Source organism: Gobio gobio (genome assembly GCF_949357685.1).
Source record: "Gobio gobio genome assembly, chromosome: 17".
In the NCBI taxonomy this organism is placed as follows: Eukaryota; Metazoa; Chordata; class Actinopteri; order Cypriniformes; family Gobionidae; genus Gobio; species Gobio gobio.
The window spans coordinates 28945506-28962672 of record NC_137110.1 but is presented as its reverse complement, the minus strand read 5'-3'; the positions used below and the strand labels follow the sequence as shown (position 1 = coordinate 28962672).

General features: G+C 38.4%; 1 protein-coding gene across 2 annotated transcripts in view; it reads left to right on the top strand.

Annotated features, from left to right (window-relative positions):
• Positions 1-9172, top strand: part of rptor (regulatory associated protein of MTOR, complex 1) — a 377545-nt gene extending 368373 nt beyond the window's left edge. For both annotated transcript variants that reach the window (XM_079841367.1, XM_079841366.1), the window contains exons 33-36: positions 5789-5875; positions 5974-6090; positions 6832-6961; positions 8866-9172. In XM_079841367.1, the coding sequence (XP_079697493.1) occupies positions 5789-5875; positions 5974-6090; positions 6832-6961; positions 8866-8934 (403 nt within the window). In that variant the 3' untranslated portion in view covers positions 8935-9172. The remainder of the gene's footprint in view (positions 1-5788; positions 5876-5973; positions 6091-6831; positions 6962-8865) is intronic.
• The last annotated feature ends 7995 nt before the right edge of the window (positions 9173-17167 follow it).

The following is a 17167-nucleotide window of genomic DNA, read 5'->3' as shown; positions in this document are numbered from 1 at the left end:
TTTCTCCTACTATGGGAACTTGCATAAGGATTTTGTATTGACCACAGCTCTGGCTCACAGTGTCTCAGATACAAGGGGGTGGGCTCAATTTACTCAGACAGCCAATCACTATCTCAGGATCATTGTGAACCTATCAAGCCACGCCCTAGCAACCATTTAGAGCTCCCTAGCAACTGATCCCATAGACTTCCATTGAAAGAGATCAAAGGGATATCTTTGGATAGAAGTGTCATAGAAACACGAGGGTGGGTTTGTTTGACTCGGGGCATCAACAGCCAATCACAAATCACCTTCAGCACTTCCTAGCCACGCCGTAGCAACCATTATCAAGCAGCCTAGCAACCGTATATCAAGACCTATATCTCTGCATCAGAACATCATAGAGACATGGGGGTTGGTTTATATCATTCATACTGATAAGCAGTATTCATTGGATGCTGCCAAGCCACTCCATAGCATTCAAACAGAGTACCCTAGCAACCGTTTACCAAGACCTATATCTCTGCATCAGAACATCATAGAGACATGGGGGTGGTTAGTTTATATCATTCATACTGACAAGCAATATCATCATTGGATGCTGCCAAAACACTCCATAGCAACCAAACAGAGTACCCTAGCAACCGTATAGCAAGACCTATATCTCTGCATCAGAACATCATAGAGACATGGGGGTTGGTTTATATCATTCATACTGACAAGCAGTATCATTATTGGATGATGCCAAGCCACTCCATAGCAACCAAACAGAGTACCCTAGCAACCGTTTACCAAGACCTATATCTCTGCATCAGAACATCATAGAAACACGGGGATTGGTTTATATCATTCATATTGACAAGCAGTATCATCATTGGATGCTGCCAAGCCACTCCATAGCAACCAAACAGAGTACCCTAGCAACCGTTTACCAAGACCTATATCTCTGTCTCAGAACATCATAGAGACATGGGGGTTGGTTTATATCATTCATACTGACAAGCAGTATCATCAATGGATGCTGCCAAGCCACTCCATAGCAACCAAACAGAGTACCCTAGCAACCGTTTACCAAGACCTATATCTCAGCATCAGAACATCATAGAGACATGGGGTTGTTTATATCATTCATACTGACAAGCAGTATCATCATTGGATGCTGCCAGGCCACTCCATAGCAACCAAACAGAGTACCCTAGCAACCGTTTACCAAGACCTATATCTCTGCATCAGAACATCATAGAGACATGGGGGTTGATTTATATAATTCATACTGACAAGCAGAATCATCATTGGATGCTGCCATGCCACTCCATTGCAACCAAACAGAGTAACCTAGCAACCGTTTACCAAGACCTATATCTCTGCATCAGAACATCATAGAGACATTCATACTGACAAGCAGTATCATCATTGGATGCTGCCAAGCCACTCCATAGCAACCAAACAGAGTACCCTAGCAACCGTTTACCAAGACCTATATCTCTGCATCAGAACATCATAGCGGCATGGGGGTTGGTTTATATCATTCATACTGACAAGCATCATCATCATTGGATGCTGCCAAGCCGCTCCATAGCAACCAAACAGAGTACCCTAGCAACCGTATACCAAGACCTATATCTCTGCATCAGAACATCATACAGACATGGGGGTTGGTTTATATCATTCATACTGACAAGCAGTATCATCATTGGATGCTGCCAAGCCACTCCATAGCAACCAATTAGAGTACCCTAGCAATCGTTTAGCAAAACCTATATCTCTGCATCAGAACATCATAGAGACATGGGGGTTGGTTTATATTATTCATACTGACAAGCAGTATCATCATTGGATGCTGCCAAGCCACTCCATAGCAGCCAAACAGAGTACCCTAGCAACCGTATACCAAGACCTATATCTCTGCATCAGAACATCATAGAGACATGGGGGTTGACTTTTTAGCATTCTTGTAGCATCCGGGTGGCGAGTTTTGCCACGGCAAGCACCACTCACATTTTCTTCAGGAAATGTACATTCTAGTATATAATATTTTATTCTTCCGCGTAAACTTCGGCGCTTAACTTGTCCTGCACTGTTTGTCATAGACCCATGAATGAGGTGTCAAACCGTGCGGCTTATTGAGGAGGGGTGTGCTATGACTCTTCTGAGGGATCGGGGGTACGATGTTCGCCCCAGGGACGAAAAAGTAGCTGAAAAAATCCCATGCGCTTTGCATTGCGACCAACTTTGAAGACTCATAGCTCAGAACGAGGATTTCGTAGAAATGTGTGGGTTACCACATTTGAAGAGGCTGGCAGCCTCTGTAAGAACATGTCTCACAATGGGGTGTGAGTTGTACCCCTGGGGCGCAGGAGCTGCCCAAAGTTGCCCCATTGACTTATAATGGGGAGGGACGGCCCATTAAACTCATGTGTTTCTCCTACTATGGGAACTTGCATAGGGATTTTGTATTGATCATAGCTCTGGATCACAGTGTCACAGAAACAAGGGGGTGGGCTCAATTTACTCAGCCAACCAATCACTATCTCAGGATCATAGTGAGCCTATCAAGCCACGCCCTAGCAACCATTAAGAGCTCCCTAGCAACTGATCCCATAGACTTCTATTGAAAGAGATCAAAGGGATATCTTTAGATAGAAGTGTCATAGAAACATGAGGGTGGGTTTGTTTGACTCAGGGCATCAACAGCCAATCACAAATCACCTTCTACACTTCCTAGCCACGCCCTAGCAACCATTATCAAGCACCCTAGCAACCCAAATCCACAGAGGGATATCTTCACATCTGAATGTTATAGAGGCATGGGGGTTGGTTTATATCATTCATACTGACAAGCAGCCTTTGGAGTAACATCATTGGCAGCTACCACGCCACCCCATAGCAACCAAATAGAATACCCTAGCAACCATTTACCAAGACCTATATCTGCATCATAGAGGCATGGGGGTTGGTTTATATCATTCATATTGACAAGCAACATGCTAATTGTCTTAGCATTATGCTAGCAAAATGTTAATCGTGTTAGCATTGTGCTAGCAAGATGCTTATTGTGTTAGCATTATGCTAGCTACATGCTAATTGTGTTATCATTGTGCTAGCAACATGCTATTCATGTTAGCTAATAATGCTAACATCATGCTAATCGTGTTAACATTAATGCTAACATCATTCTAATCTTTTTAGCATCGTCTTAAAAACATGCTAGCTAATGCTAATCGTGTAAACATCATGTTAACAAAATGCTAATTGTGTTAGCATCATGCTAGCAAAACATACTAGCAATATGCTAATCATGTTAACATTATGTTAGCAAACATGTTAATCATGTTAGCATCATGCTAGCCAAATGCTAAGTGTGATTACTAATCACCTTGACAAAACTTCGGCCCGCTACTCCTTCTGCACAGTTTGTCATAGACCCATGAATGAGGTGCCAAATCGTGTGGCTTATTGAGGAGAGGTGTGCTATATCTTTTCTAAGCGATCAGGTGTACAATGTTAGTTTTCGGCGGGCGAAAAATCGTCCGAATAAGTCCCCATAGACTTAACATAGAGAAGACATTTGTGAGATCATATATCCGCCTCAGAACATCACAGAGACTTGGGGCTGGTCTCATTTGAATCAGCCTATCAAGCAGCTAATAAGTAGTGACATTCAAACTTCAAAGCCACGCCCTAGCAACTAGTTACTTCACCCTAGCAACCATATATCAACATTAATGAGCCATATCTCAGCACCAGAGCATTGTAGAAATACAGGGTTGAGTTCTTTTGACTCAGACTGGCCAATAGTCTTTAAATATCCCCCGATAAACTGTATAGCCACACCCTAGCAACCATTTAGAGTACCCTAGCAACCATACAAACACATGAATAAGCCATATCTCAGCACCAGAGCATTGTAGAAATACAGAGTTGGTCTCTTTTGACCCAGACTGGCCAATAGTCTTTAAATATCACCCCATAAACTGTATAGCCACACCCTAGCAACCATCTAGAGCACCCTGGCAACCGTACAAACACATGAATAAGCCATATCTCAGCCCCAGACCATCGTACAGACATGGGGGTGGGCACTTTTGTTTTGGGTGAAAAACCAGTACACACAACCTAGCAACCGGGTGGCGAATTTTGCCACGGCAAGCACCACTACATTCTAGTTTCTTTGTATTCATGCACCTTTAAACACTCCACCTCTGTACCCCTTTAGGCTGACATTTTCTGTCACACTGTTAAGTTTCTCTTCATTAATTTGCATGCAGCCTGGGAGCCACTATACTTTAAGACCATAAATAGCTTAATGCAATGGAAGTAAACGTGCATCGTGATCTCTGCAGACATGCTAAAGTTCTGTCACAGAATGCAGAATCCATATGCAGACATCCTCGCCTCAAATAACATTGCTGGAGTGTTTTCAGTCTAGTTTAAGGGTGTTTCTTCTGGTTACTTTTAAAATGGTCTATTATATAGATTTTTTTTCATCCTTTTTCCAGATTCACACGGTAATTCTTCAAATTTGAAAATTCAAAGTATTATCTTATCGTAAAGCTGTGATAATCGGTTAATCGCGATTAATCACATCCAAAATAAAAGTTTGTGTTTACATAATATATGTTGTGTGTACTTGTGTATAATTATTATGTACTATTACTGTATATATAAATACACACTCATTCATGTATATATTTAAGAAAAACGTGTTATATTTATATATAAAATATTATTTATAACATCAATTATTTAAATATATATACACGCAAATATTTCTTAAATATATAAATGAATGAGTGTGTATTTATATTATTTATATATATATATATATATATATATATATATATATATATACATAATTATACACAGTACACACACACATTATGTAAACACAAACTTTTATTTGATTAGTCGATTTGACAGCAGTAGGAAAAAGTATGATATTTTAAGTATGATATTTTATTCAAAAATATATTTTCATAACAGAATGTATTTAAAAACAATATGATATTACAATATGAGATGTAGTGTAAGTTACACTGTGATAAATATGAATGGTTCTATTGAAAAACAAAACAATTCTTGAAATTTCACCAAATTTTCCAGTGATACTTGTACTGTATATACTCTGTTGGGTGTTGTGTTAGTATTTTTCCCCAGGATACTTTGATGAATAGTAAGTTCAAAAGAAAAGCATTTTTTTTAAATTATTTATTTTTTTGTAGCATTGTTTCTGTTACTTAATAGTAAAGTCTTTGCTGTCATTTTGATCACTTTAAATGGATAGTCCACCCTAAAATGAAAATTCTGCCTTCATTTACTCATTCTCATGTCATTACAAACCTGTATTTCTCTATTTCTAAACCTGACTTTCTTTCCTCTGTGGAACACGAAAAAAGATTTTTGAAAAAAGTCGATTCCCATTGACTTGCATTGTATGGACAGAAATGCATACATGTTTGAACGACATGAAAGTGAGTAAATGATGATGGAATAAAACATTTTTGGTGGACTATCCTTGCTGAATAAAATTAATTTATTTTAAAAATAAAAACTGACCCTAGACTACTAATAGTGAATAGTTGTGTAAATCTCTAGTTCCAAAAATGCCCATAGTGTAAGAAACACCATTCTAAAGAAATATTGATTTATTCACTATGCTGTAACTACAGAAATTATTCTGTGTTCTGTTGCATTGTTAATCCTGCATCTCCCTCTAGTGTTCAATGTTCAATAATGCTTCATAATGTGTTATGGAATTATTGGCTTATTATAGTATACTATCCAAATATCTCTCTTTTTTTTTTTTCAGTCGTGTGATGACGTATAGGGAACATGGTGCGTGGGTGGTGAAGACACACTTGCAGAAGCAGCCCGAAGGACACATTATCAGTGTCAGGTAACTGCTTTTTTTCTCCCACATAATTTATATCACTTCATCAAAGAACTTACTCTCTTATTGTAGTTAGCTTACAATTTGGTTCACCTCTCTTGTAGTGTGAATGGAGATGTGCGGTTCTTTGACCCACGGATGCCAGAATCAGTCAACATCTTGCAGACAGTGAAAGGACTGACAGCTCTGGACATCCATCCACAGGCAAACCTGTTCGCTTGGTGAGAGATGTGCATGCACCTTATACATCATTCATACAATCAGTTCCTTTGTGTAAAAATATTGCTGTTTGAAAAAAGTAAATCTGCTTGTAACATTTCTTTTTTATAGTTCATTTAAAAGTCAGTTTATTTAAAGCTACACTGTGTAACTTTTTTAGTTTATTCTTAGTTAAAAACACTTAGTTCTTTCAAAAATATATGTGCTCATTAATGTATATTTACTTCTTTCAAGTAATAAAGTATTCTCGTAAGTTTATAATATGCCATTGAAAATACATACGGGCGAGGGGTTCGAATGCCGGTCGCCATGTTGCCCCTCCATCTTGAAAGTACATTAGCCAAAGAGGGACATACCCGTAAATTCAAGCTTCGCCTTTCGCGTTTTAACACTCGATGGCACCGTGTTGAATGTGGACGAGGTCGAACTGGAAGCCATGTTAATCTTGGACTAAATCGGCCACCATAGGAGTTAAAACGAAATCGGAATTGAGAGGAACAGAAACTAATATTCACTGGATGGTCATATACCTTTTCACCGCTAGATGGGGGAAAATATCACACAGTGTAGCTTTAAAGAAACTGCACTGATTGCACAGACCTAAATCAGATAGCTTGTAAATCTGGTTACAGGGCCTGAATAAAATGCAGAGTAATGTAAATTCCATGATATCATTTAGTCCTGAAATGCTTGTAAGTAATTGAATCCCTTTTTTCTCTCATTCTCTGACTTTCTCTCTCCAGTGGCTCTATGAATCAGTTTATAGCTGTGTATAACTCCAATGGGGATGTGATCAGCAACATTAAATACTATGATGGTTTCATGGGGCAGAGAATCGGAGCCATCAGCTGCCTGGCCTTCCACCCTTACTGGGTAAGACACGTTTCTCAATGCGTCTTTATTTCTATAAGCTGCAGTGTTGGGAAAGCTACTTTGAACTGTAAGCTGTCAAGCTTTAAAGTATGCATAAAGTAGTTAAACAACAGTCAAAGCTACTAACAAAAGTAACTAACTACATTAAAGCTACCTGAGGGGGAAATATTTTTTCAATGTGTCATATAACTTATTTTGTACTATAAGAGCAGCATGGCACTAAAACAAAAATTTGCATGACAGCATACTTATTTAAAAAACACCCACCCAACTTTATAACTTGAAAACATAGTGATGAATAACAACATGTAACTAAATATTTTTCTACAAAAAAATTAAATGCTGCTGCTCAGGGAATTAATCTGTGAATCATTTTCGAACCATTTTAATTACATCCGAACAAACCAATTCACTAGAATAAATTGGACTTCCAGAGACTACTAAAAAAGGAGATCTGTTTATTTCCTCAGTTGGCTCAACTGTGGAGCTGCATGAGCAATACAATGCACTATAAAAACTTGGAGGTTGCATGTTGCAAAAAGCAGCTTGTTTTTAGAAAAGCTAGTGCCATCACTACCGATACTGAGAAACTTAAAGACAAGCCACAGTTGATCCACAGTTGTTATCTGTACAGAAACCTTTGTTTTATCTTATGGCACTTCATTTAAATGTAAAGATACACTGAGGTCCCAATAATAATTATTATTGTCACAATTGTTATTGCTACATTTTAAACAAATTAGAACATAGTCAATTATGAAATATATCAATTCACAGCAAATCAAATGTGAGATAAGCTTAAAGGAATACTTATGAGATAAGCAATAAAGGCTTATTTTCCAACTTCCCTAGAGTTAAACAGTTTAGTTTTACCATTTTCAAATCCATTCAGCCGATCTCCGGATCTGTCAGTAGAACTTTTAGAATTTCTTAGCATAGATCATTGAATCTGATTAGACCGTTAGCATCTCGCTCAAAAATGACCAAAGACCAACTTGACTCTTCTAAGAAAACGAAAAGTAGCGATTTTCTAGACTGATATGGCTAGGAACTGCAGTCCTGCATAATAATCAACAAACTTTGCTGCCGTGCCATGGATGCAGCAGGTGCAATGATATTACGCAGCGCCTGAAAATAGTCCCCAGCACGCTCCCTGTGCAAGCAGGTTGTCACGTTGGTTATGTTGACAAAAGTTAGCCTATTTTCAGACGTTGTGTAATATCATTGCGCCTGCTCCATGGAACGGCACAAAGTTCCTTGATTATTACGCAGGAATGAGAGTATAGTTCCTAGCCATATCGGCCTAGAAAATCGCAACTTTTCATTTTCCGTCAGTCTTAGTACACGATATAACTACAGAAGAGTCAAGTTTTAAATAGGAAAATTATAGAAACTCTTTGGTCATTTTTTTTGAGCGAGATGCTAACGGTCTAATCAGATTCAATGATATGCTAAGCTATGCTAAAAGCTCTACTGTCAGATCCGGAGATTGGCTGAATGGTTTTGAAAACGGTAAAACTCAACTGTTTAACTCTAGGAGAGTTGGAAAATGAGCCTATTTCCCCAAAAAGTGGAGTGTTCCTTTAATAGAGGAGAATAAAAAAAAAAAACGAAAATGTACAAATAGGTGTAAAAGCATCTTGATAAGCAATTGATGCTTTATTTAAGGCTTTGTGGAAGACCAGAGGAAGACTACCTACTTTAAATCATTAATGCCTCCCATTATTATTTCTATACAGTGGAATCAATGTTTTTTCTTTTGCATATATCCACATGACAGATGTCAATATAAATTAAGACCACTGTAGTATTGGCCAACAAAACAAAATATGGTTCTATGGTAAAACTTTTAATAGAAAATAAACACTATATATATAATCCTCTTTTTTTATTTACCTTCTCAGCCTCATCTGGCCGTGGGTAGTAATGACTACTACATGTCCATCTACTCTGCAGAGAAGAGACTCAGATAACATCATGACCTCTCACCTTTGACCCTTGCTGCCCCCCTTGGATGTAAATGACTTCCTGTACATATGCAACAACCATGATGAATGTCTAAAGAAGGCTGCTGAACCCACACATGATGACTATATTAGTATCATTATTATTATTCTCAAGATAATTTTCATTATGGATTTATTGATTGTACACTTGGCTGTGCAGAGGAGTGTATATTATTTAAATTGCATATAAAGATCTTAAAACGTTATGGTTCGGCCAATGCTGGTCAGGTTTGACTGTCTTGGAACTGTTAACCTCAAACAAAGCCCTACAGTGTCAGAGAGATCGACCTGAAGACAAGAGACTATGAAGATGACAGACTTCCAGAAGCTGGGTGTTGCCTGTTGCTTAGTGGGTTCTCTCTGAAGCCATGTGCCTCTTCATATTTCTGCTGAAGTACAGTTGGATATGCTCTTCTTCTTGAGTGAAGAAACAGCTAACCGGTGCAGCGCTCCTACTTGCCAGTCACAACCTTCCCCGCACATCCCTGCTTAACATGTTCACTCACAGTGCCAAACACCCTCCAAATCAAATCACTTTTTTGGACTGCATGTACGCAATAGCTGCATTACACCTCAACAACACACATGACTGGACATGGACAGTAGGCCCTGCCATTCATTTGCATCCACACTAAGCCAAGGTTCTTAAAGATAAGCTCAAATAAGCAGGATGAAGATCTGTAGACAGAAATTTAAAGATAGGAAGCGAGAGTGAGTTTTGCTAAATCTATTTTTGGTACCTGGGCAGTACAATAACATCAAGCTTGCATTCAAGAGTCATATGTAACAGTTCTGTTCTCTCTGTACACACACAGCCCCCTATTTGAAAATGATGCCAGAGCTTCTGTTTTAATTAGTTTGTCCTCCATGCTGGAAATGCCACACTACCTACTTTGGCAGCGCCAAACCTTTTGTTTTCTTGGTCGTTTCCCCCTCCCCATCTTCTGAGCAGAATGCTCTTTTCAGAGGTTCTTCTGGAAAATAATTTGGTCTTAAAATCAAATATGATCTTCATTGTTATTTTTCTCCAATGAAAAATTTGTGCATTTGACATTACAGAAAATTTACTATTTCATATTTTTAGCCTATCATGATGATGTTGCAGTTTGTTTGACCTGATCTGTTTCCAATTTCACTTTCCCTGTCACTCCATGACTCTTGGTTACACATAGAACAGTGATTTTCAATCCTGGTGCTGGAGACTCACCGCTCTGCACATTTTATAATGTCTCCCTTATTTATCACACTTGATTCAAGTCATCAGCTCTTTAGATGAGAGCTCTATGAACTGAATATAAGATAAGAGAGACATACAAAATGTGCAGAGCGGTGGGTCCCCAGGACCAGGAGTGAAAACCACTGGCATAGAATGAGACAGCATTATGTGAAATCAAATTCAAGTATCATATCTTTCTCATTGTAGCATGTGCACACAAAGTCTTGTGCTTCTGAAAAAAAGCTAAATAGCTTTGCTTCTGATAGCTTTGCTAAATTAAATTTATTTTCAAATTTGAGTATTTATTTAGAGCTTGTGGTTCTCAGAGGTTTCTTCTGTGTCCCACAACTTTTATCAGTTTGCACAAGAATTAAAATGAAAGTGATAGTTCACCTAAATATGAACATTTGATCACTTACTCACCCGCATGACGTTCCAAACCTGTATGACCTTTCTTTTGTGGAACACAAAAAAGATGTTTATCAAAATGTCCAAACTGCTTTTTTTTTTTTTTTTTTTTTCATTTAATGAACGTGGATGGGGACCAGTCATTTTTCAAGTCACACAGGTTTGGCAGAACATGAGCGTGAGTAAATTATTCTTTATTATTTATATTATTATAAAAATTATTTATTCTTATGAACTATCCCTAAAGTATAAAAGAAAAATCAGGTGGAGCTTTTTTAATACTAAGTGTTTGACATTATTTACATTACATAATGTGAATAAAAGTTTTGAATAGTGCTTTCATTTCATTTCACATCCTAGTAAAAAATTTATGTGAGCATATCTGAACTTTTATTGTGAGGTGACTGGTGGAAACAGGCCTGGATCAAATACTGAAAAATATGTACACACCTCATATAAATTTTTCTTTGGGACAGTTGTCACAATTCAAATTACACTTATTTAGATAAATTTAATTCATGTCATCAAATGAAATGATAGATAAATGGAAGAAAAAATATTAAAGTAATTTTTTAAGCTTACCTCCTTTATTAGTTGAATTGACCCTGTCCTGAGTCTGTTGTTCGGTCTAGTCAGTGAGATGGCGAAGGTAAAACATCCTTGTGTGTAGTGTCCAACTCTAGCACCCTGATTTTCTGACGTGTCACTGATGATGCTAAATGATGACTGGCAGTTATGTTTAATTCTTAACTTCCCAAAATCCAGTTCTTGGAATGATCTTGAATTGATGTTATTACTTTTGTAACCGGTTTATGTAATATCAGTATTTAAATTTTTAACCGGATACGTTTTTATTTTTTCATCTTTTAAACTCTTCTTTTCCAGTCCTTTTTTCGTCTGTATTTTGACTTGTATTTCATGGTATGGCTGCCATTCTCTTGCTGTGTTCGCATTAATCCCTGAAAGGAAAGAGAAAGCACATTTCTCCTTCACCTTTCTCCAGGACCCTTAGTCTCTTGTTGGATTCTCTGCCCACTTTGGACATTTGTTTTCATTGAAAGGATAATTTGGTTTAGCACTTATCAGTGGATTTGTTTATGAATTGTGCCGGTATATTCCCATCAGAATATACCGTTTTTCAGCCCGCTGTTGGGGAGTCGGGGATGTATTCTGTCTTCATCATGGAAATCACTGCTACTAATCCTGCTTTGAGTTTTAACCTTTTAAAGTACAAGAATTTAAATGAATTGAAACAATCAGGGCTTTTTCCATGGCTGTTGACTGCTTTTTCACCATGGTTAAAAAGATGAGAAGAAAGCATTCAAATAAACCAGATACATAAATGTACAGTTTGTGTAGATTTATTGGTCTCTTTGCTTTGTTTCTTTCATACTTTTATCCAGTTCATCTTAATGTTGGCATAGTTTCTATTTTGTTGTATTTTGTTAGTTGACACAGGTCCATAAACTCAAGATTTTAGGTTACAGGAGGCACATGTGGATATATTGGGCCATTTAACAGGTCATCTTGTTTACCTTTTCACAAGATCACTTCATGTAATTTAGTAAAATTTCTTAATTTATACGTCATGTCAAGTCACCTTTATTTATATACACTGAGTGCAGAATTAGGCATGTTGATTTTCTGATCATATTTTTTTACAGGCACATTTTACCAATTCCAAACCCCATTAATCCTAATAACGACTATTAATTGTGTATTTAATAATTTATAAGTTATATATAATTGTTCATGAAGGCTGGAAATGAAAAACACCTTATATTCAGGACTGCAGAATTATTAAGTATGTTTTCTTTTACAGATAAAATGAGCCAAAAAAGAGATTTAACTCTAAAATTAATTTTAAAAGACACTTTCAGGAACCCTTTAGTCTCCAGCGCCACCATTTTCCAGAAATGCAACCTACCTGGAGTCTCCAGAAGTGCAAGGTGTCAGGATCTCAGAGACTTACGTTAGGTAAAGAATCCTAAGAAAGGACCCCCACTTAATAAAAATAATAAGCTGATGTGTTGTAAAATACATGAAGACATAAATTTTTTATAGGCTTTATAGACAGATAGGTTGTGAGTGACTCTTGAAGGACCAGCACCACATCCTCTTGAACCATTGTTTGAAGAATTCATCTTCCAGAATCTGGCAGTAAGTTTTGGGAGTTCATTTTTAGTCCATCTCCTATCCTGAAGTCCGTTTTGCAGAGATGGACTAAAAATGAACTCCCAAAACGTACTGGTCCCTAACTTGGGTCTCTGAGATCCTGACACCTTGCACTTCTGGAGACTCCAGGTAGGTTGCAGTTCTGGAAAATGGTGGCGCTGGAGACCTAAAGGGTTCCTGATGGTTTCACACTTAAAGGGGGGGTGAAATGCTGTTTCATGCATACTGAGCTTTTTACGCTGTTAAAGACTTGGATTCAAGTTGGACGTTTGATGCAGTATTTCTGTGCCAAAAATACTCCTTCCGGTTTCTCTAAGTTTCGGAACGTTTTTTTAGAGTATGGGTATATCTGACGACAGATAGAGTAGAATGTCCTTGTACGGCTGGGCCGTACAGACTCTTCTCCCGGAAGTCACAGGACTTCACAAAATCAACAATGTCACCAAAGATGTGTTTTTGGTTGTCAGGGCAAGACAACCCTGCACAGCTTACAAAAGAACCCAGCGTTAATGGGACAGTGGATGGAGTTTGTTTTTCCGGAGCAGCAATGGAGTTGTGCAAGTGTTTTTGTTTGTTCCCTGAATTTAGGCGACAATGGTTTATGAACAAGCCCCAGTTCAACTCCGGATTTGTAGCTCGTCTAATGCTGAAAGACGGAGCAGTCCCAGCGATTAAGGTTCACGATCGTATGTTGGAAGCAGGCGGTGAGTAAAACTGTTTCAAATGTCTTTGTGTCGTTAGCTATCGACTCGTTCATTCAAATGCGCTACTATTCCAGTGTTTTTCTATGTAAACACGCACTAGTCTGACGTGCAAAGCCGTTCCGCTTGCTACTGCTAACATTAAATCACATACAATCGATAAACCAAATTATGTCCTCATAAACCATGAGTAAACACACACAAATGTTGTAAAACTCGCGAGCATGACAAGCCACTAAGCAAGTATATAAGTTACAGTACATACCATTGAGACGTCCTGCTGTAGTCGTCGTTGCTGCTTCTCCTGTTCAATTTCAGCCTCTAGATCTGATTCTGGATCATATATGTATGGCTAAATCTGATTGATCTCAATGGTTTATTTAGGATAAAAAAAATGTCCTCCCCGTTTAAGGATGTCAGAGCTTTCAGACGTTCTCAACGCAATAGCTGCACACGCTCGTCATTATTTAGCGCCGCCCACACGATACGCCTCCAGCCACTTTTTTTCAGGAAAGACTCAGTACAGCCTATCTTTCTTTTATAAATATAATAAAACTAACTTTTCGGAGATGTGAAGGATGCAATACTACTCTATAGGTACTCAAGATTGACATGAGATTGACTGAAACTGAGCCCCCCCCCCCCCCCCCCCCCCCCCCTTAATTCTTCACCTTAATTCTTTTGTAGTTAACATGTGTCTTTTCTTTGCCACCTGTTTTTGTCTGACCCTGCTGACCCACTGAGCATTTAATTGTCCAATGGTCATGCCTTAACAGCAATGTCTAGTATTGCATTAGTATTGTATCCCTCTCATGGGCATTTAATAATTTGTGACTTTTCAGTCCGAGTTAAATCACTTTTTTTGGCTCATTTTATCTGTAAAAGAAAACATGCCTAATAATTCTACACATTCTACCACATATAAGGTGTTTTTTTTTTTCATTTCCAGCCCTTATGAACAATTATATATCACGTATAAATGATTAAATACAACATTTATCATAGTTATTAGGATTAATGGGGTTTGGAATTGGTAAAATGTGACTGGAAAAAATGATATGATCAAAAAATCAACTTTCACAATATAGATTGTTTCAAAGCAGCTTTACAGTGATAGGACGTTAATGGAAGAAAAATTGTTTTGGCTGTACATCAGCTCTTGAAAAAAACTTATTGTCCAGCTAAAGTAAGTTTTTGATAGATTAATTTCTGTTGTAAATAATCATTAGTTATTTACTTTGGGGCCACTTACACGACACCATTTTCAACCAAAATAGAAAACTCTCATTGTGTTCCAGCCGCTCATCTGCACGGCAACAGCACCCAGTGGCTAGAGAATGCAAACCCCGAAACAGGTTTTGAAATAGTTTTGAAAAGATACCGTTATCATTTTTGTGTAAATAAATATGTAGTAAATGTATGTTTGTACGGGAAGAAGGAGGCGGGAACCGGCGGACATTCAAAATAACTTTTAATTAAACAAACACAAACTAAAATGGCGGCGACAGCCCCTCGCGGACGACTGTCGCCTACATACAAATAAACACAAAATGAAAATAATAAGCTGCAGCCCCTCACGGTCGACTGCAGCAACACATAACAAAACATAAATAAAATACAACATAAAATCCAGGCCTGGTCCTCTCTCGTCCCTCACTGTCGTCGCTCCTCCTTTATAGTCCCTCACTCCTCCGCGAGGGCCGAGATCGCTGCGGCGCGCAGCTGGCGCTCATCCTCCCTGATGAGCGCCGCCTCGTCCCGCCCTCACGGTCCCTCGGCCTCGCTGTTCGCCAAAAAATAAAATTTAAAAAAAGAATCTTTGAGAACGGTGACGACATGGACGCGTTTTAGTACGTATGTGCACAGGGGGATAGTTTTTCTTTACAAAATGACTGCCAAATTACTTGTCTGCATTGCATAATACAGCATGTTTAGTCGTTTCCGATAATTTCGATAACGTTTTCATCTGTACAGAGGGGAAGTGAAGGAGGCCTTCACAATCTGACCATTTAATCCAGGCCCGGTTTGGCTAATCGGGAGCACCGGGAAAATTCCCGGTGGGCCGGTCTGTTTTTTTGGCCGCGAGGGCCGTTGTTGTCATGGCACTGGGTTGAAATATGGATGCTGTCCCTAGGCTGCCTGCACTCACAGCAGCCCCACTTTTTTATGTATTATTTTACCGCAGTCCAACTCTTTTTATTTATTATTTTACCGCAGTCCCACTCTTTTTTTATTTAATATTTTCTCGCAGAGTGCAGCCTGCAGGTTAATGATGACGTGATTATCTTTTCACTCCCTGGCCCCGCATCCGACACGGCACCTTGCAAGTTGCTCAAAATAAAAAAAGTCTGAAAAAATTGGAAAATAGGAAGCGCAAAGGTAGTTAGGAGCAGTGCAAGATGCTAGCGTCCGTGCAAAAAAACGTTGTCTGCAAACCACGTTCCTGTATCAAACTTTTTCTTGTAGCTCTTCAGCAGCAGCCGCCTCTAGTCCTGTTTGCTGCTAACAGTGAAGAGCAAGGCCCAGTAATGTTACCAAGCTCCAGTCATGAGCCCCATACACCAGAAGGGGCAGGTAGGATTGTCAATCAGAAGAACTAATAGTAATTGCTCAATGAAAAATGCCCTGAGATAATTAATGATAGAATACTAATTCTTAAAGAAAATTGATTCTGATACTGCCCTGTTATTTACTGTTCTAATAAATCTTCACTGTGAAGCAAAAACTTAGGCTACTGTTTTCGCACTGAATTGGAAATGATGATATTTTTCAAAAATACAAAGAATTACAAGGCTGTAGAGAACAGTGCGCCTATTGCAGACTTATATTCTAAGGTTTTAATTACATTATTTTAATATAGTCAGTCGTGAACTAAAGTGGGCTGGTCTAAGGCATGAAACTCCAGGGCTGAAAATGAGTCCCAATCCGGCCCTGATTTAATCTGTATACAGCCTGGATCCGGCAGACTACTGTAAACCTCGGGATAAACAGAGACTAATATCTATTTAGTGGTGAGACTGTAATGAAAACCAAACACACTTTTCTTTGAAGTATTGTATTCTTGCAAGAAGGTCATTCACATACAGACAAAGTTTCTGCAGAGAAGGAAAGCCTCCCCATAGCGTTGCCTTAAATACATCACTCACACCCTCACCCTGGTGTTTTCCTGTTATGTTGAATTAATTGAAGATATATACCATATATGGAGACAAAGCCATCTCTCTTCGGCCCAAGACAGAGGAGCTGCTTCTAGAATTAGCAGGATGTCTAGTAGACATGTAACACCTTTTGTTGCAAAAACACTTTTAGCTTGTTTCAGCTGACACTTATACAACAATAGCACACAGTACATAGTATTTTTTCACTAAGATCAGTTATCTGTTGTCATAAGCACATACATTACATTAAGTAAATTTAATTGCCACCACAAGTGCTTCCCCACTCAGTCTTTTTATACTTCTTTTTGGGGAATTCCAATTAAATATCAATCTCTATGACTCATGTCCAAGAGCTGGATGTCCTTCTGACTTCTCCTACGCTCTTTGTCTTACACTCTTCTTCTACTTTCCTATAGTCTTCATCAATCTTGTCTCGGTTTGTGGTTTTACCACCTTCTCTTCTCCCCTGTGTGCCCTCTCATTAACCTTTGTGGTTGGTTTACAAACATTAAGTTCGGGAACGTAACTTTCACAACTTTTGC